Source organism: Terrapene carolina, unplaced genomic scaffold (genome assembly GCF_002925995.2).
Source record: "Terrapene carolina triunguis isolate 2854851 unplaced genomic scaffold, T_m_triunguis-2.0 Scaffold210, whole genome shotgun sequence".
Taxonomy (NCBI): domain Eukaryota; kingdom Metazoa; phylum Chordata; order Testudines; family Emydidae; genus Terrapene; species Terrapene triunguis.
Genome location: NW_020664561.1, coordinates 13,130,016 through 13,153,796, shown reverse-complemented (window position 1 = coordinate 13,153,796; position 23,781 = coordinate 13,130,016). Strand labels below are relative to the sequence as shown.

The window sequence follows — 23,781 nt, the reverse complement described above, 5'->3', positions numbered from 1 at the left end:
ACCTACAGGCAAATATGGCCTGGAGTGCCATGATGAGAAGACACTAGCATGAAAGGGAGAGAGGACAGAGTCAGGCTGCTTAGTGCCATGTGCTAAAAGAGCAGAATTACACTGTCCCACCAATGAGAGAGACTGGCCTCGTCCAGAGGCTGCCTCCTCCCAGTTCACTAAAACAGTGTAGAGGGACAGCAGGGAACACCTGAGAGTGCTCTGGGCGCTGTTCCCATTTCTGCCCTGCTCTGCCTCAAACGCTGTCACTCAACAGCCGGCGCCTACCATGCCAGGAAGGTTCCCATGACACCAAATGGCCACTCTATCCTTGAAGGAGGTGACTGTGGGTAGAGTGTAACAATTCCCAGAATCCTTGGCAGAAACGGAAGGGGCTCTGAAAAACAGCCATTGTCCTTGGGATAGCTGCCCAGAACACACTCCTAGCATATACAGTTAGGCAGAGGGGGGCACAAAACCATGGCTGGCATGGAAGAAAAGCAGCTATGTGGGCCCCACCATATGTCACTTTTAACTAGCTGAGCAGACACTCATTGTGTCCCAGGCTAGCAAGAGCCTTTAATGAATGCACTAAACTCAGTTTTATGTTCAAGAGCTAGCAGGTTTGTTGAATGCATCCAGCCTCATACTCGGCTCACACTCTCCCGGAAGGCCCTGCATTGGATGTAGGACCCATGGTGAATTCTTCAGGGCCCCTCTCTCACATCCTGGCCATGACCATGGAAAGGGATCAACCAGCTTTGAAGAAAAGTGACACCCCAACACCAGCTACATCCAAGCCAGAACTCAAACACTTCACTAGCCCAGAGGCACAGGATTTCTGTCAGTTCCACAGGAACCAGCATAGCAAGAGCCACACATAATGCACTCAGTCACATTGCAGACTCTGCCCAGAAGCAGCAGCCTAAATCCACTTGGAATCAGAAAACAATTTCCCAACTGTAATCGGGGCTATAGACTCCAGTCCCCGGGGCACTCAAACCACAACCAGAGTATTACTGGATCTGTAGTGAAGCCCCGCCCGCCAGGGATTGCACTGCAATCTCTCCACTGCAAGAGGGTCTGCAGCTGCCCCCTCCCCACACAGCTGTGTCACTGCAATGTAGCTCCCCTTTCTCCCCCATAGAGAACCACACAATCCCTCCAGTGCAGCCAGCTCCCTGGGGAATAACCCTAGGCTGTCTCAACAGCGGCTGTACTAGGATATGCATGTTAAATCTCACTCCCAAAGGAACGGAATTCCATTCTCTCAGGGGCAGTAAGCTCCAAGCTTTCCTTCCTGCTACCTAGTTAAGCTGCTGCACTCAGGACAATCCCCAGGATGCCTGTCCCCACCCACTCCCCTGCTCCCCTGTACATTGCACTGCCCTGGGGAAAAATCGCTCCCCATTCTTCCACTTCACATTGTCTCTGAGCTGCCCCCTGCTCTGTCCCGCCCCACATGTGATCCACAGGCTATTCCAGAGCACAGGCTTTCCCTACTGGCTGCTGCCATAATCCCCCTGATTACAGTAATCAGCTCAGGCAGTCACTTCAGAGAGTCTCAGATTAACCCTTTCATGCCCAGGGCTTTCTAGGGGAAGGCAGGCGTGTGAAACACAACAGCGTCCAAACTCGCTTCAGAGCAAGACGTGCATTCTGTGGGCGCATCGTGCTTCCTACTGATTGACGGGTAGATTTATCCTGCCTGTGGCTCCTTTCCGTCACTTGCAGCCTCCACAGTGGGATGGCTACCCACACAGACCACTCCAGAGCCAGAGCTAGCGTATGCAGGGAGCACATTATACTCCCCTCTGCAGCGGAGTCCAGACTGTTTCTCAGTGCCATTCAAGGCACTGACTGGATTTATGAGGCCCTTTATAGCTTGGTATACCCTAGTATATTAGGGCTTGTCTACACGGGGGCTAAACTGGACAAAGTCCAGTTAAGCCGGTTTGAAAACACTTGCATACACTAACTGCAAATCTGTTGCAAATTCTGGAATCCTCTTTCAAAGTGAGCTAAGTTCAGTGTGAATTGAGTTAGTTCAATCTACTGTTCATGTGTACGCGATGCTGCTATGGCAGTCCTCCAACTGCTATCCCACGCAGCCTTGTGGGTGACAGTTACTGACCTCTCTGTTTATCCATGTGCCCTCCAATGTGGTGTGAAGTTGACCAGAAGTCCCCCTCCTCCAGTTAAAAACTGGCAGAGGGCCAGGATATTTGCCCATTTGCTCCTGGATTCAAATACATCAGCTTTGCTGCAGTATTACTCCAGAAACCCTGCAACATGCCTCGAGCAGCTGCTTGGAGCTATGTTGAGATGCTAGATCTCATTGCCATCCAGTGAGAAACGTAGGTGCAGGAAGTCTTTGTGGCCAGCCACCGGAATAAAGATCTGTGTGTGGATATTGCTGGACAGATGTCTTTAAGGGGTGACAACAAGGACTCTTACCAGGGCAAGCTCAAGAGCAAACAGGCAGAGACCATTAAGGAGGCTGTGTGATCCAGTGGCTACAGAACTAGCTTCAGAATCATGAGAAAAGCGAGGTTCCCTTCCCAGCTCAGTCACTGATGTGCTGTGACACCTTTTGGCAAGTCACTTCATGACTATGTGCATTTGTTTCCCCATCCATAAAGGGGGGATAACAAATCTCCTTTGCTCTGAGTGTGCAGAGAGCTCAGTATTATTCCCCACTTGTAATGGTCTATCTCCATTCTTTGTTAAACTGGAGAATGCAATAGAGCAGAATCCCTTGACTTACATAAAATGTTTTGCATGAAGGGTGATTCAGGACACCATCAAGTCTTGTCCATTTCCCTAGCTAGCAGAGACACCCACTAATGTGACATTCTCTCTCGTTAAGTGCTTGTCGAACTCCTCCCTGCTCCCAACACTGATCTGCGAGATGCCTCCAGCGCTGCCCTGAGCCAGCCATTCCACAAGCTCACTCACCCGCCCCATGAAACCTGTCAAGTCTCTCATCACCCACGACATCCCCACCAGCTGGAGGCCCAGATCATACCGCGAACTCAATCAGCAGATCCCCCACCAGCTCCCACCTTTGGTGACCAGAGCATCATCCTGCACAGTACTACAGCTGGGCAGCCGCTCAGCTGCCTCAAATGAGGCCAAACAGAGTCTCTCTCCTCCTCCCACACACAAGCCTGACACAGCTGGAAATCTCACTCTCTAGGATCTCTTATTTTTACTCCCTAAGGTTTATCATTAGTTCAGTGAGATTATAGGTTCCTACCTGCCCAATCTGCACTAGCCCATGGGGAGATTTAAGTCTGATTCCCTCCCAACCACAAGCAGTTACAACTTTCCCAGACCTTCTGTACACGTTAACCCCTTTGATCGTTTGGGTCAGCCTCTTCCTGGAGATCGTGCGGAGCACAAAGCCCACAATTGGGCCCAGATCTTGGGCAAGCTGAGGGCCATATTTCCAAAGTGTGGCCTCTGCGGATGCACTTTAAAGCCTGTACACACAAATTTTGAGCACTAGCACTTAGTGTCTTACAAGCGTGACCTCCTAAGGGATAGTGCTTAAAAATTGCTCCAATCAGTGATTTGCATGTGCACAGATGAACATGGGGGCAGAATGGCCTGGGTAAGGCACGGCACTGGGAGACAAGAGACCTGGATTCTATTGCTGGGTGACCTAGGGCAAGTCTCTCCTCCCCCCGCCCCGCCCGTGTCTCCATCGTTGCAAAGCGCTATGAGAGGTGTGCAGATACTATGGGGATGAGGGCCAGCAGGACGGATGGATGGACAGAGACCAGCTTGAGGCCTTATTGAATATTTGACCCACTGTCTAAAAGGGTACTAACAAATCCCCCAGGGAACACTAGAACTATTGACTCCTCCTTAAATCCCAGGCCCACAGTTCAGAGCCCATTATTTGCTTTGCCCTATGATGCAGATCTACACTGATTTGCAAGATTCTGTCTAGCATCTACAACTGCTCCCAGGTGTCTCTCTTGCTCCCTATTCCACAGGATGCATCTACTCCATGAATACCCTGACTCTAAGGGCTGGTCCACACTAAGCCCCCAGTTCGAACTAAGATACGCAACTTCAGCTATGTGAATAACGTAGCTGAAGTCGAAGTATCTTAGTTCGAACTTAAAGGTACTTACCGTGGGTCCACACGTGGCAGGCAGGCTCCCCCGTCGACTCCGCCTACTCCTCTCGCAGAGCAGGATTACCGGCGTCGACAGCGAGCACTTCCGGGATCGATTTATCGCGTCTAGACAAGACGCGATAAATCGATCCCAGAAGATCGATTGCTTGCCGCCGAACCAGCGGGTAAGTATAGACGTACCCTAAAGCCTCAGGCTCCTAAGCTAACTGTAAGGAGCCAAAAACTACCGTCACCACTGGCAGACTGAATAGAGGCCGAGCACTCGCTGGGCCTGGAGACTGAGCTGCCGATTTCACACCCAGGGAACTGATCCAGGTGGCTGATGCATAGAGGCAGGGCAATAGCTGGTGGAAGCTCATGCTACCCTTGTTCCGTAGATAGAGGGCTCCAGAGATGTCAGTCTGACACCTCTGCTAGGCACTAAAAACAGTTAATTGTCACTGGACTGGGACTCAGCAGACCTGGATTCTGTTCCCAGCTTTGCCTTTAGCCTGCTGGGTGACCTTGGGCAAGTCACTTGTTATTTGGGGGAGGGGGAGGTTGAAACAAATAAATGATCCATTTGTCCACCCATCCTCCCCGTCTGCATCCCCCAGAAAGAACAGCAATTGGAGGAGGTTGAGATGAGTAACTCACTATGGAGGGGTTAAGGGGAATACTTCCACCCAATCCACAGGGCAACAGCAGACCCTCTGCAGCCTCAAGCATGCAGTAACCCCGAGGGCTCTTGTGCTTGAGGGTAAGGGGGAGAAGGCCAGGGGATCCCTGCAGTCATGCCCTGCTCCTCTCTCATCCAAGAGCTCCAGGTGGTGGGATACGGTGAGCACAGCTCCATGACATGCAGATGGTGCACCCCGGAGTCCTGCCACTCCTCCCCACAATGGAATCAGACCAGATCGCTGGCCCTGCTCTCACAGTGGGGCAGGAAGAGACACCCCCCACTCCATCTTTGCAGCTGCTGGGAGTGTAGCAGCCTGACTTCCTAGTGGGTGCCATCAGCAGGGGATAATTGGTGAGGGGAGCACTCTGAGCAAACAGGAACGGAGCACAGGGCAGAGTTTCCTTGGATTCCAGAGTCATACCACAGACTAATAGACAAGGTGAGGGGAGCAAGTGCAGCACAGAAGATACCCCCCTGGAAGGGAATGGGTAAGGCATGAAGCAGGCCCTTCCTCCTCCGCCCTCTCCTGTGCGCACGCACACATCCTAACCTCAAAAACCTTCCTGCTGACAATGATTGTTCCCCCAACAGCTGGGCCTAAGCTGCCATCCAGAGCCAAAGTCACTCAAAGAGATCCAGATAATTGGGCAGCACTGGCCCCTCGTCAGGTTTCCCTGGCAAACCCCCCTGAGCGGTAGCCAGCGGCGTAAGGTAAAGCTAGTTTTAATGGCAGCCCCACACAGATCACGCTGCCATGCTCTGCTGAGAGCTCCCTTTTCCTCAGAGGAAACACATGTCCTCCATGAACTGCTGGACCCGACCCTTCTAAAACACACATGGGACTCGGCAGCAATATAGTATTTGGGGCTATTCTGGGCTCCAGTTGGGAAGAACAAGTCCTGTAATGCAACAGCCCCAGGGCTTATAATGAACTAATACAAGCTGGCGCTGACGGGAGCCTAGAATTAACTGCTCTCCCAGACTTTACTCCTTTTAGCCTTCTGTTTAGATGTGTGTGTTATTTTTTCTTGTTCAAGTGTGTGGTGTATTGCAAACTGTTACAATTACACACTATCACTTTAAATCGTAGGGAGTTTCCTACTCCTGCTTGAAGGCTGGGGGGCGCTACAGGGAAGTGTGTGATTTAGACATAGCAGCAGTCAATCAGCTGCCAGCCACCCTGCAGTAAGGGATGAGATATGCTTCTTTGTCTTAGGGAGCAGCCTGTTTTGTCTCTCTGCTTTTGGGTTCTTGTGTGTTACCGTTCTGAAGTCTGGAAATAAAGTCGAGTTATGTTAAAAGCTTCCAGCAAGAGTACTGTACATTTCCATCTGCTCCTCTCCATGTCTATGCCGGGAAACAAAGCACAGCGAAAGCAATTCCCACCCTTGGTTTAGTGGTGCCAGGTTCCCAATCATCCATGGGCAGGGGGCGCTGGCAGGGAACGCTGCGCGTTTAGCGATTGCTATTTCGAGTGAACTGGGTGCTGGGGACAGCTGCCTGACTCATGGCCCTGCAGACTGGAGCTCTCCATAGAACCTCAGAGCGGGCTGAACACAAGCAGCAGCGGGGCCAGCTTCCCTCAGGCTGGCCTGAGAGAGCGCCTTCGTTCTGGCCTTGTGTGTGTGAGGGGGAAAGGACACCTCTAAGGGGGAGGGGGAAGTTCAGGAACCAGACAAAGACTCACCAGGGACTGCCTACTAGTTTTAAAAATACATGCGGGGAGGGTGGATGGGAGGGGAGGGAGAAGGGGCAATCTTCACTTCCTTCCCGCAGTGTTCTCAGCTCTTACCTGTACCCTTCTGAGTCCTGCAGCGAGACCCCAGAGTCCCAGTCCAGGTCATTCACCAGCAGCTCTGCAACCCAGAACAGAGACGCACATTTAGTCGCACACCTCAGCAACAGGTAAAGCAGGGGGTGTGAAAGGACCCTGCTCTTCTGTTCACTACAGATCCCATTCACCCGCAAACCAACTTCAGGGCTCCTCCTCCAAAGCCAATCTTTCCTTCTAGATTATGTCGCCATAATGCAGTGTATTTCAAAGGCTTCCAATCTGCAATATGAGGATTTTTGAGATACCCTCTGGTCTGACACCAAGATATCTTTGTACAGAACAGCGCTCAGAACCACTGGCAAGAGAGCACGGCATGGACTTCACTAGGGTTTGTTCTAAAACAAATCTACTTGGACTCGGATCACTCCATTGAGTTGGGTGGCCTCAGCTTTCATGAGATAGTGATAAGGAGAGTTACGGTTGCCTTCCTAGCCATGTTTCCACAAAGAAGGCTGACTACTTACTCAGCAACCCCTGCAGATGGTGCACTACCCATTCCCACAGAGAAGGGATTTTGGGGCAACTGTACCTAGAGCTACAGTTTTCTATAGCACAGTCTTGTTTCTCCTCACTCAGCCTTTCCCTTATAATATGGCAAGGACAGAGCTCACACAGCACTAGGCCATATTTGGGAAAGAAATGGTCACCCTGACAGGGAGTCAGCAAGTTAACGATGCACTAGTGGGGGTAGAGACTTCTGGAGATGAACAAGTAGCGAGTTTGCTGATCTACTGTCCATAGTAATTCAAGGGTGGATCTCCAAAAGAAAAATTGAGCTTCTACCACTTTCTGTATGGATAAAGTGGCCTGAAAAAGGCTTTTTTTCTGCTTGTATTTTAAATATTAGAAATTCAGGCCTTGGCTCTTCTGTTTAACCTGGAAGACACTATGGATGACTGGCAGCATTATGACCTCAGATCTAATTCTACAAGTGAAACCTGATTATTTGAGAGAGGTGATTTTTATTCACACTGTACAATCTTGGGATTATATGCGTATGTAAGTCAAATACCGGAGAAACACTTAACAGAAAAGCTGTCTTTGTTAAAGATTCAATTTTGAGCTGGGAACGCTTGCAAACCACATCTGAAGCCTCCAACCAGGCTTGCCATTCCTCATTTTTAAGCTACATTGATAAGGCCCTGAATTTAAGTGACTACACAAGGAACCTGCACTGATTTAATTGAAGTGGTAGCTCTTTTTTTTTTGTGGAGCAAGGGCCTGTGATTTAAAAATAAAAATGCAAAAACCCTCAACACCCCTCCCCCCCCCCCCCCCGCAAATTTCAGGCCTTCTTTTCCTACCATAAAGGAGCAAAAATGGGCAATGGTCACAGCCCCAGTTTGTTGTGCTTTCTTTGCAGGGCATCTGTAAGTAACGGTGAGTGAGACTGTGTAATTCAGAGTGGACAGCAGGGGTAGGTACTGCAAGGCAGGACTGAGGTGCATGGCAGAGCAGCATTAAAATGGCTGTGACACTCCCCCTGCCCATCACACACGCTTGAGATGCTCCCACATCAAATACCCACCTTGAGCGGCTCCATCCTTCGCTAGCATGAGCGTTTCCTTCGCATAGCGATGAGGCTCCAGAGGAGAGCGGTTCTGCCTCGACAGGCTCAGCATCTCCTGCAGCACGGCCCGGTTCCTCTCCACCTGCTCAGCCAGAGACAGGCCGCTGGCGGCACTCGCAGCACTGCCCAGGCTGTCCCAGCTCTCCGCCCTCCACAGCCGCCCCGATGGGGCTAACCCCCCGCACAGATCGTCCTTTTGAGCCAGGGGGAGGCTCTCCGAGTCCCTAGCCTGAGCCAGTTCTTCTCCAAAGGAGGCTGGTTTGCCATGGTCTTCAAGGGAAGATTTCTGGCTGCTTGAGGGAGGATTCCTAGTGGAGCTGGTGCCCCAAAGCCCATTTGGGGAGCCCCTTTGGGCCCTGTTTTCTGAGCAGTAGTCAGCATTCTCCTGTATGCTCCTTCCTGGGCTTGGAAGCCTCCAGAGTTCCTCAGCTGAACCGCAGCCCAAGATACTGCCTCCTCCCACTGTCCTATGCGCCTTCAGAGCTTCTACGTTGTTGGCGTAAAGGTCTGCAGCCACAGGCCCCCTGGCACCCTGCCCAAAGTCCACATCGTCACGGCTGTCTAGCAGCACGTCCGTCAAGTAGGTGCGGATCTGAGCCCGCGGCTCCACCACCGCGTCCTGGGGGACCCCCTCCACCACCGCCGGACCTGGCGCGAGCTTCCCTTTCCTGGCCTTGGGCTTCTTCAGAGATGCCCGTTCCTGGGACACCGCTCCTCCCTGCTTAATGGTCGACCTCTTCTCCTTCAGAGCCTTCACCTTGCCCTCCAGAATAGAGTGAGTGGCCCTGCCCGGCTCCCCTCGCAGCCGCGCTGGCTCCAAGGCCGCTCGGACAGGCTGGTCGGTGCTGGGCTCGGCGCTCTCAGCAGGGAGGTTGCTCCTACTGGTGTTCCTGCCGTGCTGCTTCGTGCCCTTCACAGCTCTTCTCTTCTCCGTAGGCGAGTTCCCCTCCATGCCGGCCTTCTGCCTCCCAGGGGCCCCTTCAGAGAAAACAAACAGCAGTAAGGCAGAACTCAGCTGGACTGTAAAGGGAGCTCTCTGCAGCACCACAGCTGGATGGGCCTACACACCCTCCTCTCAGAGAACTCCTTTTCCTATCGCCCCCGCTAACATTGGCCAGCTCCGCACAGCCCTTGCCAAAGGTCTCTAAGCTTTGCATACAATTATTTACACTGCAGCAGCCCCTAGGAGCTCCAGTCATGGACCAGGGCCCCACTGGGCTAGGTGCTGCGCAGACAGAACAAAAAGATGGTCCCTGCTCCAGTAAACTTAGATGTTTATTGATTATCCCTGTGTCAAGGAAGGGCAAAGAGAGAGAGACCAAGCAACTTGCCCAAGTTCACAGCATTCCTGGGACCAGAAGTCAGGAATCCCAGCTCTGAGGCCCCTGCTCCCACTACTAGCCAACAGGCCATCCCCACAGTTGTGTGCAGTTCTTGGGTACAACCATCATTGCAGGCAGAATTCACCTGGCATCGCCGTTTCACTATTGTATACTTTCCATCGCAATTCTATGTAGTGAGAGTGGAGCGCGGCTTTCGGATCGGTTACTGCACCAGGCTGAAGCAGGGAGGAAATGACAAGTTCCGTGAACTGAACTCTGTCTATGACAATGGGCACTTCAACTTTCCTTGTCTTCAGACACATTAAACAAGTCATTCTCTCTCTGCTTTTATCTCATCTCCCTGTATAAATGGTTTAGAATAGCAGCAAGGGCCTCCAGACTGGGCATTTCCTGACAGTTATAAGATAAAATATCTATTTGCATTTATCTCGTACATTCCATCAGAGGGCTTTTGCAAAAGCAGGTGAGTATTATCATCCCCCTTTTAGAGATAGGGAAACTGAGACACAAAGCGATTAAGTGCATGACATAGGCAGATCAGTGACAACACTGAGATAGAACTCAGGTGTCCTGACTTGCAGTCCCCAGCCTAGCCTCTAGGTCATGCTGCCTCTCCTCAGAGTAGCAGCCGTGTTAGTCTGTATCCGCAAAAAGAACAGGAGTACTTGTGGCACCTTAGAGACTATTCATGCTCTCTGTATGTGTGTATATATATCTCCTCTATATATGTTTCACTCTATATGCATCCGAAGAAGTGGGTTGTAGCCCACGAAAGCTTATGCTCTAATAAATTTGCTAGTCTCTAAGGTGCCACAAGTACTCCTGTTCTCCTCAGGCAGTGAGCCACTATTGACTCAGAACTGCTGAGTTAGGAAAGTGACCAGCCTGAATGAAGTTTTGGGGGAAGTTTAAGACCCATCCCCAACTCGGCTCACCCAGCCTCACGTTACTGCTAGTTGTCGGCACGTAGCAAGGGCTCCTCCACTCCCAAATCTGTCTATAGCATCAGAGGGAACATTGGTGATTTTCTAAAGGTGTGGATCAGCCTCCAGAAGACTGGTTTCTAATGCTGAGTTCGCTAGGCTAGGCTGGTAATCTCCCGAGATTTCAGTTATGTCCTGCCTTCAAGTTGGCTGCCAGGGGAAGAACCTTGCTTGTGGCATTCCGGCACCTCCTTTCCCAGAACTGTGGAGCCGGGCAGAAGGGCAGGAAATCAATGAGCAAGAGAAGATATTCCCAGACAGGCATGGGTCAGTTCTGCATGGGTTTGGAACAGAGGTTGGGTGAGCATGTTAATTCCAACCGCACCAGCGTCATCATTCCCTAGAGTCAAAGACCTCGTTCAAGGCATCACTAGCTGACTGTGTGTGCAGTTCCTAGCTGGGAAGGTCAGGACCCCTGGTGAGGTCAGATGGACTCCAGTGTAGAGAGCTGAGTCCCCCCACTACAAAATAAGTTTAAATTACTATTTTTAAGTGAATCCAGGTGTGACCCTTTGTATTGCTGCATTGTGGGGACTGGTATTTTAGAAATACATAGATGTACTCCAGGCTAGATGGACCCTGACACCCAATGTTCTCCTAGGTTTCCCACTAGGACAGTGGGCAAACTCCCTCTGTGGCCCCTCCCCTCACCACAAGTCAAGGTTGAGGATAAGAGTGAGCAAGTTCATTCGCCTAAGGCTGAGACGGACATGAGAAGAGTGGGCACAAGGGTGAGGGTCAGAGCAGAATTCTCTCCCATCCAGGAGACCAGTTGGCTTTGGGGGGTGGGAGGGGAAATCAGCAAGTGACATGAAACATTCTCCTGGACTTTCCAGAAGGTCACGGGGAGAGAGACTTCAAACACAAGGGCGGTATGGGGAGGGAAGGGGAAAACCCGGATCAAAAGAACTATACTCCCCCTGGAGCTGTTTCCAGACCTGAGCCTCACAGCAAACTGTTCAGAAGAGACAGTGCCGCTGCCATCTCCACTTACCACATGGCTCTCCACATGGCCTTGGCTGGGATGTAGCGATTGGATGCTGTCAAGGAGCAATGGCCAAGCCCAGCCCTCCCGGCTACACAGAGCCACGAGAACAGGCATATTTAGTGCCTTCCCTAAAGCCAAGTAGCTGGCTCTGAACACTTGGGAGCTGCCCCACATCCCATTTTAAAACGGTAACGACTTTGCCCTTCTGTAGCACCTTCCACCTGAGGATCTCAAAGCCCTTTGCATACTTTAACCCATCCTCACGGCATCCCTCGAAGGCAGGGGAGGTATTCTCACCCCCATCTGACAGACGAGGTCCATGAAGTCAGAGAAGCTAAGACCCAGACTTTCAAGAATGACTAGTAACGGGAGTGTCCAACCTGAGGCATTGTGAAGATTCTGGTTTTCAGAAAGTGTGGAAAATCAGGTTCCTTTAAGGTGTCTCAAGGTGGGCAAACAAAAATGGAGGCACCCAAAATCATTAGTCATCTTTGAAAACCTTGGCCTAAGTGACTTTCCCAAGGTCACACAGCAAGTCAGTAGCAGAGTCAGGAATAGAACCCAGGAGTCCAAGGAATCACCCTCCACCCAGGTCACTGCAGGCTGATGGTCCTGCAGTCCAATGCCTGTGTGTTGCTGTGGTATTCCACCGATGTCCCAACACCCGCCTGGAATGTAACGCTGTGCTACACTGACTATCCAGGCAGCACTGCACATGTGCTTTGATCAGCCTACCTCGCACACAAAGCAGCAGTGGAGCAGTTAAAGAGATTACACATGTCTGGATGGGGAAAAATGGATGTGACACATTTCAACATGTTAGCCAGGGAATCTTCCAAGAGCAAAAAAAGCCAAAACTTGTTTTTCACTTCCAAGTTCAGCAGATATTTCACTGCTTAGGGCTTGTCTACAGGGGGAAAAAATGGTATAAACTAAGATGTAAATTTAAACCAATATAGTCACCCTCTCACCACCACGTAGATGCTCTTGTATAAAAGAGTTTTTTGTGATTTAGCTTAACCCTCTTCCCAAGCAACATAAACTAAACCGAAAACAGGCCTTCTTCCAAATGTTCACATGGCGGGTGGGGGAGTTGTACTGGTACAACTATATCAGTATAATGTAAAACTTCCCCATGTAGACAAGCCCTTGGAGTCCCAATGACTCATTCAGAAATATGTATCTTAAAAAAACACCAGACTGAAAGAATCTTATGCAGAAGCCATAGGTGACAAGAGGCTAAAAATCACAGCTTGCCTAAGTGAGTATAGCTCTAAGTGTCCACAGTATTGTGTGGTCCAGTGACATGGAGGTGTCAAAGGGAGGTCAGGGCATGCGCAGCTGAGATGCCCAAATCAATTAGTTATAATGCAGTCATGCCCTGCTGTGCTAGGCGCTGTACAAATGCAGCGAGAGGCAGCCCCTGCCCCTAGAGTTTACAGTCTAACTAGATGAGACACAGAGTAAGGGGAAAGGGAGGGTTATCTACCTGCATCTCGCAATGGGGGAACTAAGGCAGAGATGCAGTGATCTGCTCATAGTCAGCATGTAGCAGAACCAGGAACTGGACCCAGATCTCCTGAGTCCCAGTTCAGTGCCTTAAGCCACGAGCACCCTTCCTGTCTTGTGGCACTGGGGGTAATAGCGGAGCACTCAGATAATACTGGGGTCTCCTAATGTGCCGCACCAGCTGAGCCTGGGCTCCACAGAGATGCATCAGTCACCCCCAGCTTGCATCCTCTACCACAAACACCCACTCCCAGCCCCGTATAACCTCCTTTGAGGCCTGAGATTCAACCATCCTAGCCAGACAGAGGGCATGGGATAACTACAGAGGAATCTCCCTCCCCACATCCTATTCAGTTCTCCACTTTCATACTCACCAAGCCTTCCTGAGTCAGCTGGGAACGGTGTGCTGCTTCTGTGTGGGACGCAGGAGCTCTCCCCCCAACTGAGTGGTGGGAAGAATCTCCTCCCCAACCTCCATCCAGGCTCCAGATTACACCACGGGACAGAAGTGTCTGCGAACCAGCTGCCAGAGGTGCTGGCCGCGCTCTTTCTCCCCGAGACTGGATCCCGGAGGCCCCATCTGCAAGGCGGGAGCTACTCCTCAAGGCAGGGCCAGGCAGAGGCTAGTCCGCTCTCTCTGGCCCTCTTCACTCATTTCTCTTTCCTATGCAGCACTGCTGGGATGATCATGGGAGGGAGGCAGGAAAAAGAGCACCCCTCCCGCCCCCAGATGTTAACCTTTTATAGTCACACCATTACAACCACCAGGCAGTGGAGAGGGAGCAGAACTACACTCAGGAGAGACATACACCAAATATGAGGGGGCAGCCTGAGAGCTCTTTTGGGGGGGGGGAATCACAGCAGGACCCCAGCTGGGGAGAGGAGGTCAGCACAGGGATCACAGCAGGACCCTAGCCAAGGGGGAGGGGGAAATCAGCGCAGGGAACCGCAGCAGGACCCCAGCAGGGGTGAGGGGGCAAGTCTGCACACGGGATCGCAGCAGGACCCCAGCTGGAGGGGACAAGGACAGGGGGAAATCAGCACAGGGCTCACAGCAGGACCCCGGCTAGGCCTCTCTCTGCCACGACTCCCATGAGTTAAACGCGGTGGAGTTTTCCTAGCACTCCAGCTAGAGCAAGGGCCGGAAACTGAGAGGCAGGAAAACAAAAACCAAACCAAAACCTTTGCCAGCAGCGCCCGAGTTCACTGCCTGGGTGACTCCGCTCCGCAGCTGGGGTGCCCCCGCCCCCCTTCTCCCCTCCCCACTCCCTCCAGTGACCCAGCTGTGCAAGAGGAGAGAGCCTGAGGAGCCGGCCCCGCGCATACCAGGGCACCCAAGCAAAAAAAACATGCTAACCACAGGAACCGCTTGCTATAAAAGGTAAGACATGTTTGGAGGGGCTCACAGTGTCGCCATGGCTACACACTTGCTTGGCCAGAGGGGAGGGGTGGGAATGTGGGGGGGAAGGCTACAAACCCACCCCATTGGCTGCGCAGCCCCGGCTAGCTGAGGTGGGAGGGTGGAATTCTACACCCCGTGGGGAGCTGCTCAGTCCCAACTTGGAGGGAGGCTGGAGGGCGGGAAGGAGGAAGGGGGAGGGGTGGGGAGGTGGTGGAAGCTTGGCCGCCTTTGGCTGCTAGTCAGGAATGTCCCTTGTTTAGTCTCCATTTTTGGAGGCGGCTGGTTAGAACTGAGACCCACGGGCGGGTAAAGCGGCCCTAGGAGAGCGGCACGGCCTCTCTGGCAAGCGGAGGGAGTTATGTGGGCTTTTCAAAGGTGGGGGGAGGGGCAGGCTCTGACTGCACGTTGCTTTATCAGTCCCTAGGCTGGGGACTCAGCCCCCAGGGCCAGTCAATCCTGGATGTTCTTCAAACCATGGACCAGACGCAAGCCACGTTCTGCTGAGAACCAGACTGAAATTCACGTCCACCTTCGCTCCACCCTAGCCTCCTAGTCCCAAGCCTGGCTGTGCGCACAGCCAGGGCATGTGAGATGTGGATTCACTCTGTCCATGCATGTCACTCACACGCCTTGGAAAGCGAGGACGGGTTTTGAAAGCCCAACCTTGTAGAGAAGGAATTGGGCTGGGTTCAGTTCCTGCCTATAGACTCCACATGTGACCTTTGGCAAGTCACTTAGGCCAAGAATTTCAGAAGTGTCCAGTGATTTTGGGTACCCCAACTTCAGACAACTTAAAAGGGACCTGATTGTCAGACAGGTCCAGTGCACCCAGCTCTGAAAGTCAGGCACCTTCCAGGCATCTCAAGTTGGGCACCCAGAAACTGAGGCAATCAAAAATCATTAAGCATTTGGGTCTTAATCTCTGTCTCTTCAGCCTCCTACCTGTAATGGGGGGATAATAATACCATCTCTCTCCCACCTTGTCTCTTTCTGGTCTCAACAAACTAAGTTTTTCGGGGCATGAACTGTCATTAGCACGAGTCTGCACAGGGCATAGCAAGCTGGGACCCAGATCTCCATGTTGGCCTCTAGAGGCTATTTCTTAAAAGAAATAGTATTATTATAAACATATTCTTTCATACATCAAGATTTGAGGAGCAAAACCCAGGGAATCAATGCACAACATACGCCTCACCGGCCCTTTGTCCTAAGGGACATCACCAACACACAAGACCTGATTTCCCAGCACAAATCTGAGGGTGCTTTTATGGTTCCTTGCTGTAAAATATTGACAGCAAAATCACTTGTGATAAGTGGGAAGCTGTCGAGGGCTGGGAGAACGTACCCTTAGCAAGGAAATGATTCCCACTTCATATCAGGCTCCTTACTTAGCTGTATTTTGCCTGTGGGTTTGTGCTGTGCACTGTAAAAGCCAGCACTACATGTCCATGGGACCATCAGACCCTATGTGACAAGGTGGGAATTTTCTGTAATATTTTATGATGCCTATGTGTGCCTCAGTTTCCCTCTGTACTTTGCATTGCTACCCAGTGGGGGCAAATGGGTTAAGTCTGCTCTTGGGGCAGTGCAGGAGACATGAGGTGTGCCTGTCATCTGGTTGCAGGAGGCAGACTGAATGGCTCATTAAAAGACTGGCCAAGGCCAAACCATACCAATGGAAAAATCCAAGTGGACAACAGAAACCCCATTAACCAGGACACTGACACCCAGCAATCAACATCCAAGAGGAAAGCGGTTCCCCCCACCCCCACCTCTCAGCAGAGGCCAGCTCAAGAACAGAGGACTGAGTAGTGACAGGAAGGGGAGAACAGATTTAGCCCCCTGGAGAGACATGGCTCTCACCAGGGTCAGACAAAGGGATAGAGACAGAGACAGAGACAGAGCCCGGAATGGTCCCCGACCCCAGCAGCTTGGCTGGTGGATTGCTCTGGCTTGGCCAGATGGACTGTGCTTTACCCTTTATTACTCCATGTGTCCTAAGGAATTCCAGGGCTGTGTCCCAGCTGACTAATAAACCCTGCTCTGGTTGGAAAGGCTGCCAGGTGTCCCTGCAAATACCTACTGAGGTGCCTGTGTCCCTGAAGAGTGGCCAACCCTCCAACCAGGAGTCTGTCTCCGTTGGCTTCGCTGGGCCGAGCTCAGGATGTGAGGCAGGAGTGCGGAAGCCCAGAGGCTCTGTCCTGGAGACAGTGAGGACATGTGGACCACCTGAAGGAAGAGTAGGAGCTGTTGGGATCTGGCAGGCAAAGCCTGTGGATCCATGACACTCTATAGCAACCTCCTGCTGTGTCTCAGGGATGAGCCACCCAGGGCCTGAGCGTGTTTGGGAGCAGCTCAAGCTTCAGACATGTTTCAGGTACAGTTGCAGCTGGTGTCATTCCCTGCTGGGGAGGTGCCCGGCCTGCACAGGAGCAGCACAGCTCTTACCACAAGAGAGGCGCCTTTAGGATCATTTCCTGTCTCTCTGGCTGACTTATTTCAGATTAAGGAGAACAACAAGCTCAACCAAAAGCAGAGAGTCTCCATGAGAGAGAGAGAGAGACAGCCCACCCGCCAGGTATCTATATCCTCTCTGCAACAGGCTGCAGTCACATAGCTTCCCAAGTAGCCAGCCGACAATGCAGAGAGCAGTGTCCTTGCAGATTTAAAGATGCAGTACACAGAAAACAAAGGCATTGCAGTATGTATGTCACACCTCCCTTTGTAGCTCAGATCTACAACTTCCTTCTCCCTTCACAAACAAAATACCCGCCCACACCGCAAGGGCAGCTCATTCATAGCCATACCCCTCCTTTTCTTTAGCCCCAGTGACCTGGTCTCTATTATCACTACCTGCAGGTCCAAGAAATCACCCATCAAAAGTGTCTGACCACTAGCAGGAGCGTGTGCATAACCCTGGCTACAGTTCCATCTTGCGCAGTCACCCACGCCTATTGAATAGAAGGAGCAAGCTTCTCTTGGGTGCCATTTTGGCAGCTGGGAAAATGCCATCTCTACATCATAGGGTACCTCTACATAGCAATGCAAGACCTGTGGCACTGAGTCAGCTGACTTGGGCATGGGCTGCAGGGCTAAAAATAGCAGCGTAGTCAAGGCTTGGGCTGGAGCCCAGGCTCTGAGACCCTCCCACCAATGGAGATTTCTCCAGCCCGAGTCCCAACGTCTACACTGCCATTTTTAGTCCCACAGCCTGAGTCCAGGCTCTGGGACTCCCCCCTGTGGGTGTTTTATTGCTGTGTAGATGTTCCCACATTATCCTGCTAACTCCACAGGTGGCTTTTCACTCCCTCCACCCCTTCCCCCCACTGGAACGCTCGTGTCAGTAAAAGGACACACTGCCTACTGACTGAACCACCGAGTCGCCGTGCAATTACACACCCAGGAAGCTGTTCAGTAGGACTGGAGACCAGTATAAAAGTGACCCAATCAAGTCAAAGCAAAGAGCAGGGGCACATTCTGTTCCTTCAGGTGCGAAAAGCTAACAAAGCAAGGATGGTGTCACTATGGCCCTTCACCTCTGAGTGCCCTCCAGCATCAGGCCCCAGCACAAGTGCGCCCAGCCTCAGTTTCCCCTTTCTTCTACTCATGAAAGTAACACATGTAGTTTCTCAGTGTCCGATACAAAGTCCACCTCTGGGCACAATTTATTCACATACACCAGTACAGTAATTCCCCAAAAACCTTGTAATATTAAACAATCCTCCAGTTCCCAAAGTAAACATACAAGATACAGCAGTTCTTCCATCCCCCTCTCCAGGGACCTCATCTCCTGCTCACCCACCCGACAGTCAATAGCAGCACTTTGTTCCCAGTTCCTTTTGCCCCTGATCCAGGGTCCTGCTCTCCAGACCTCCCTGCCTGAGAGTGACCTGTCTTCCCACTGCCCTTCACTCAGGTCTTCACCCAGAGGGCTCCCCCTCCTGCAGCCTTCCACTCCTCCAGGCCTCCCTGCCTGCGAGTCCTAGCCCTGCTCAGGGGAACCTACCCTCCCACAACCACCCTCTCTTGCTTCCAGGCACAGCTTCCCCTGCCTAGCTGGGGCCACTTCCCGAGCCTTCTGCTCAGCAGGAGTCCCTAAGCTTTGGTCAATTCTCACCAGCAGCCCTGTTCCAGCTCCCATTCAAATTCACCTTTCTCCCAAGTCTCCCATAGCTATCTCCCAAGCAACTCCTGCCCTGCCCTTCCCTCCCTCCCTCTCCCCGCTCCTCCAGCAGCAGCTCTCACCTGCCCTTCCTGTGTCTGACTCTTACATTTTGAGAGACTGACTCACCTGTCCCAGTCTCCTAGTCCTTCCCTCTAGAGCTCAGGTGCCCTCTCTCAAGCCTAATTGGGGGTCAACTGACTAGTCACAGGTGTATTGGCTTCTTCCCACTTGAGAGGAGCAGTGTCACTCTGGTTATTGGCAATATGTGGGAGGAGGTGGGGAGTGATGCAGCCAGCCTGCCCTAGAGCTAGGTTATATTGTTAGCAAAGCCTCAGGGAGCCTTAGCCCAGTTCACAGCTTGGCCACATGAAATGCAAATTCCCCAGGTGGTTTATAGCAAGAGGCTCCTATGCCTCAGAGTGCAATGCGTAGAAGGTGGGCTATGCCTCAGAGTGCAATGCGTAGAAGGTGGGCTAGCAGTATTGCCAGCTCTGAAAGTTCAAGCATCAGGAGTCAGGCTTCCCCAGATCCAAAGATTCCAAGAAATAATAAATCTGGGGTTTGTTCTGAGACTTTGGGAGTCGTGTTTTCAAGTTTTTCTCTGCAATCATGAGGGCTAGAAACTTACTTGTATTAAAAATTACAAAAGCTGAGATTGTCATGAGATCATAGGATTCCAGGAGCTGCAGCTTTAAGGGAAACACCAAATATCATACGAGTTGGCAATACCCAGCTAAGCCAAAGCAAGGGGAGTTTGGGGGCATCTTGGGTTCAGAAACTGGGTGTTTGATTTTGCATGGTCTCAGTTTTCTGTAGGGTACTGATGTGCCAATGAGCAAAGAGATGGGAGAGGAAAGACCGTCCTTCCATCCATGTCCTCCGCACCGCTCTGCAGGGAATAGCCTTTAGCTTTGCACATGGGCTTCCTGAGCCAATGCTGCAACTGCAAACTGTGCAAGAGGAAAAGTTACTGGGCTCTTCTCCAAGCTGGCCCCAACAGAATGAGGCCAGCATGCAAGCATACCCATCTCTCAGCAGAGGCAGCAGCAGCCAGTGCTAGAACTGAATGGAGTTCAATGAAGAATCAGCCTTGTTCTGCTCTTTCATTTAAAGGATTTACTGAGGGGGAGAGAGAACTGGAATTACAGTATTGATGCTGACAGGATGGAAGCTGTTTTAGGATCACCTTCTCCATTCTTGCATACCCAGATCCCAGCATGCAGCCTACTGGGGTGTTGTGAACACAGGAGCTCCAACCCATGCTGGCACACAAGACATGCACATACACAGCAACAGCTGTTTTCCTCCACAATGTCTTGCTTCCTGGTATTTGTGTTCACTCTGTGGATCATCTGCCTATCAGGAAGAATTCACACTTGAGTTGATAGACCTGAATCCTGGTTGATTTCTTTACGAAAATAAGAGTGACCCCCTAGTAAAACAGCTTTGGATTTACTTTCATCACTCCTCAAGTGCAGCTCCTGGAGTGCAGTTCCCACTAAGGGAATGAAATTTGTTTCTCTGGGAAGCTTGATGCAGGACACTCTCTCACCAGGACGCACAGGGACAGAACTGCCTCATGCACTACAGAGCACCAAAGGTAATTTGCAACAAGCACCCAAAAAGTTAATTGCTCCCTACTTCTGGAAAGGGAATTTGCAAGAACAAGGTAACCCAGTCAGGACAATCACATTAAACAGCCAAAAAACAGTGGCTAACAGTTACAGCACAGAAAGAGACCTATCAACAGGGCACTGAAATTCATCTTCCCCTTTCTTACTAAGAGACCCCAACATCCAGATGTGCCTGGCTCACTTGCACCAAGGTTTAGCTGAAGCTCCTCCCCCTTCCTAAAGGGCCCCAGGTCAGGAAATGCCTGGCCAGCTCACTCTCACCAGGCAGCCTATCCCTGCCTTACAGAAGCAGACTGAAGACAGATGGCTGCTTTCCTGGAGAACAGGAGTCTGGTGCAGTGGAATGGATCAGTGGCACTAGAGAGACTGCGGCTGAGAACAAGAGCAGAGGAGTAAAGCCGGCACTTATATCCATGCAGGACGTATGTACCCCGGAGACACCTCCCCACCCCCCACAAGCCCAGCCGTGTGTTACCTTTTCAGGCAGTCGCAGTGGCGTGTCACACTCTCGTCCCATTGCACATCACACCAGCAGGGCACTTGGGCTTGAGGTGCCTTAGTTCATCAGTCTCCCCTTTATAACATATGGCATTTGGCTCCTAAGAACAGAGGCAGAAGAGAATGGGAAGAGCTCCAACAGGCCTGGGGCAGTCCCAGTAGGTTTCAAAGTGTCAACGTGCTTTAATTAAGTATGATTCTTACCTGAATGCTCTTAGGCAGCCATCCCAGTCCAAACCAGTTACCACCTTACTGACTGTGCTCAGGGATGAATGGGGAGAGCGGGGGTGCGGGGGGGTGGCAGGCCTCTCTGAGTGAAATGGAAGCCAGCCCTGGTTCTGCCTCACTCCTTTCCTGCTGCAGTCTCTGCAGGGCAGCTGCTCTCAGGCTGCTGATTTAAGCTGCAGCTTTTGATATTCATGATTGGTTTCATAATCCCAATCGAAAGGAAATGGCCAGGATTACAGAATTGTTTTAATCCCCCCCTGCCCCATACATGGCTGCCGCCGTCAGCGCAAGTCGCAGAAATCAGTTTTATCTCCTTAAAACGGCTCTGTCAGCTCCTTCCAAGCAGCCCCTGGGAGCCAGCGAAGGGGCCAGCTCCCAGCTCTCACTGCAACACAGACGCGAAACATTTCCATTTCCACGGCTCACCCTGATTTGCCAGTCTCATCACGCTGGAGAAAAGACCCAGGTTAGATTCCTCAGCAGAGTTTGGAGTCGCTCTCTTCTGGATTGAGAATACACTGATAGGTGCCAACGGGGATTATTACTGTGCTCCAAGTAAACGCCCCATGATGGAGTCTCGGTCAGCATTGACTGGACACTAACGCATTGTTTAGGAGCCGTTTCTCCTTAGCATTGCCCACCATCGCGAGCAACAGCCATAAGGTTGCTGGCATCTTAATCACTGGGTCGTCTGAAGCTGTAGCGAGCCCAGTTGGACAACATTGGTGACAACACTGGTGCTGTTGCTTCTACGCTATAACAAGTAGGACTGGAGAAAAAGGCCCGGGTTTCAGAAGGGTCCTAGATTAGGGAGGGGCCAGAGGCTCAGGAACTTAAGTTGGGGGGGGGGGGCTGGCTACTGAGAGGCAAAGAGCAGAGCCTCACATGTAACTAATCTATGCTTCTTTTACAGCTCCTCCAGCGGCGAGGGAAGCAGAGGACACCGCTCCTGCTGTCGAACCCACGCCAGGGTTAGTTACCGTGGGAAATGTGGGAAAGCACCACGTTGGCAAAGTTCAGTTGTGATGGAGGCTGAACTCCCGTCCATCCCAGCCAGCAGTTGGTGTCGGTGGGTCAGGACCTGAAACAGTGTTCCTGCACACTCGCTCGCTGCCTGCCTGGTTAACGTTCTGTCTGACACCCCGGGCCTGTGTTGGTTGTTGCACAGGAGTCATTCCCTTCTAGGAAGGAGCCATGAGAAATAGTCACCTTGGATGGAAACATGGATTCTAGCACCAGAGACCCCGAATGACACTCAGCTGCTACAGTGGCCAAGCTGCACAAGAGCCACCTTCACCCAGATGCTGGGAGTGGAGCTTCACCAGAATGCTTGGTCCCAAGACCCGCAGAAAGCTGTATGTCGCATATGGAGTTAGCCAGTCAAAACACCCCGTTGGGCTCCTTGAGGTCAATCGCCAGTAGCTACAAAGAGGAGAAAGGGATTTTGCAGAGTGATCTGAACAGGAGTGAACTTCAATATAGCTCTTCTATCACATCCTCAAAATCCTCCTTGCCTGGCCGCCAGGACTCTACAATCTGCACATCACCCTCCTGGTGTCTCCTTCTGACGCTTCATCACGTTGCTTTTGTTCCTCGTTCAGACAGGAATTGTTCTGGGGAAGTTCTCTAGCCTGTGTGATGCAGGAGGTCAGACCAGATGATCACAATAGTCCCTTCTATGATTTGGCAACATTTAATAACTCATTCTGGTGCACGAGTACATGAGAGAACAGGATTTCTCTGCCCCTCTGATAACACAGAGCTGACCAAACAGCAAGAAAGTCAGAAAGGATTTAAGCAAGAGGGCAGGCTAAACTTGTAATGCAGTATAGGAAGGGGTTACATTTTGGAGGGAAGGAGGCGTGTGACGCTGGCTGACCAGGTCATGCTAGTGTGTATTCAGGGTCAATTCAGTTGTGTATTAGATCAAAGTGACTGTAAATGTATAAGTGTTTGGGATATTTAAACTTCATAAAACTAATGGAAGGTTACTTATATTGTGTTCACTTATCTATTCCTGTCATAATGTAATAGCAAACATTTACATGGCAAATACCCTTGCAACTAAATTACCCATCAAAGAAATCTTGTGAAATGCCAAAGAAGAAAATGCTATTTTCACAGCAAGTGGCCACTATGTATATGGCCGGAGGACAAAAGTACCTTCCTCACTTGCTGTCATTAAAGGAAAAACCAGCATGGGTAGAGAGACTGTCAGCTTGTCTTCTGGGAGAAGAAGATATACATATGAATTCAAAGAAAGATCCTTTATCTCTGAACTGTTTGAATTCTAACAGAGCAGAATAACTGAACGAGTAGACTGAGATCCACAGAATTATTCTGGGCAGCCCTGGAAGAGACTTTTGGGAAACTGGCAGTCTATTACATCACTGCCACCATTTGGAGTTACAAACTGTGATTTATCTGTATATTTTACTTGCTTTAACCTTTCAATAACTCATTCTTTTTTCTTAGCTAATAAACCTATAGTTAGTTTACTATAGAATTGGCTGCCAGTGTTGTCTTTGGCGTAAGGTCTGGAGTACCAATTAATTTGGGTGAGTGACTGGTCTCTTGGGACTGGGAGTAACCTGATGTGATGTGATGTTATGTTAGGTTTAAATAACCTTTTATCACAAAACTCAGTTTTTCTGGGTGGCAAGATAGACTGGAGACGCTAAGGGGACTGTCTGTGACTCCATGGTAAGACTGGTATAGTGATCCAGGGGTTCACATTTGTTATTGGCTTGGTGAAATCTAATTACAGAACATACCACCAGCTTAGGGTGTCTGTCCTTGTTTTCTGACAGTCTGCCCTGAGATAGGCA

General features: G+C 51.1%; 1 protein-coding gene across 1 annotated transcript in view; it reads right to left on the bottom strand.

Moving 5' to 3' along the window:
• The window catches only part of LOC113407277 (uncharacterized protein KIAA1614-like), a 36,104-nt gene extending 21,661 nt beyond the window's left edge, over nt 1–14,443 (bottom strand). The window contains exons 1-4 of the mRNA XM_026655601.1: nt 14,433–14,443; nt 13,401–13,606; nt 8,162–9,181; nt 6,592–6,655 (exon numbers count right to left, since the gene is read on the bottom strand). Coding sequence (XP_026511386.1) covers nt 6,592–6,655; nt 8,162–9,181; nt 13,401–13,606; nt 14,433–14,443 — 1,301 coding nt within the window. The remainder of the gene's footprint in view (nt 1–6,591; nt 6,656–8,161; nt 9,182–13,400; nt 13,607–14,432) is intronic.
• Between the last annotated feature and the right edge of the window lie 9,338 nt (nt 14,444–23,781).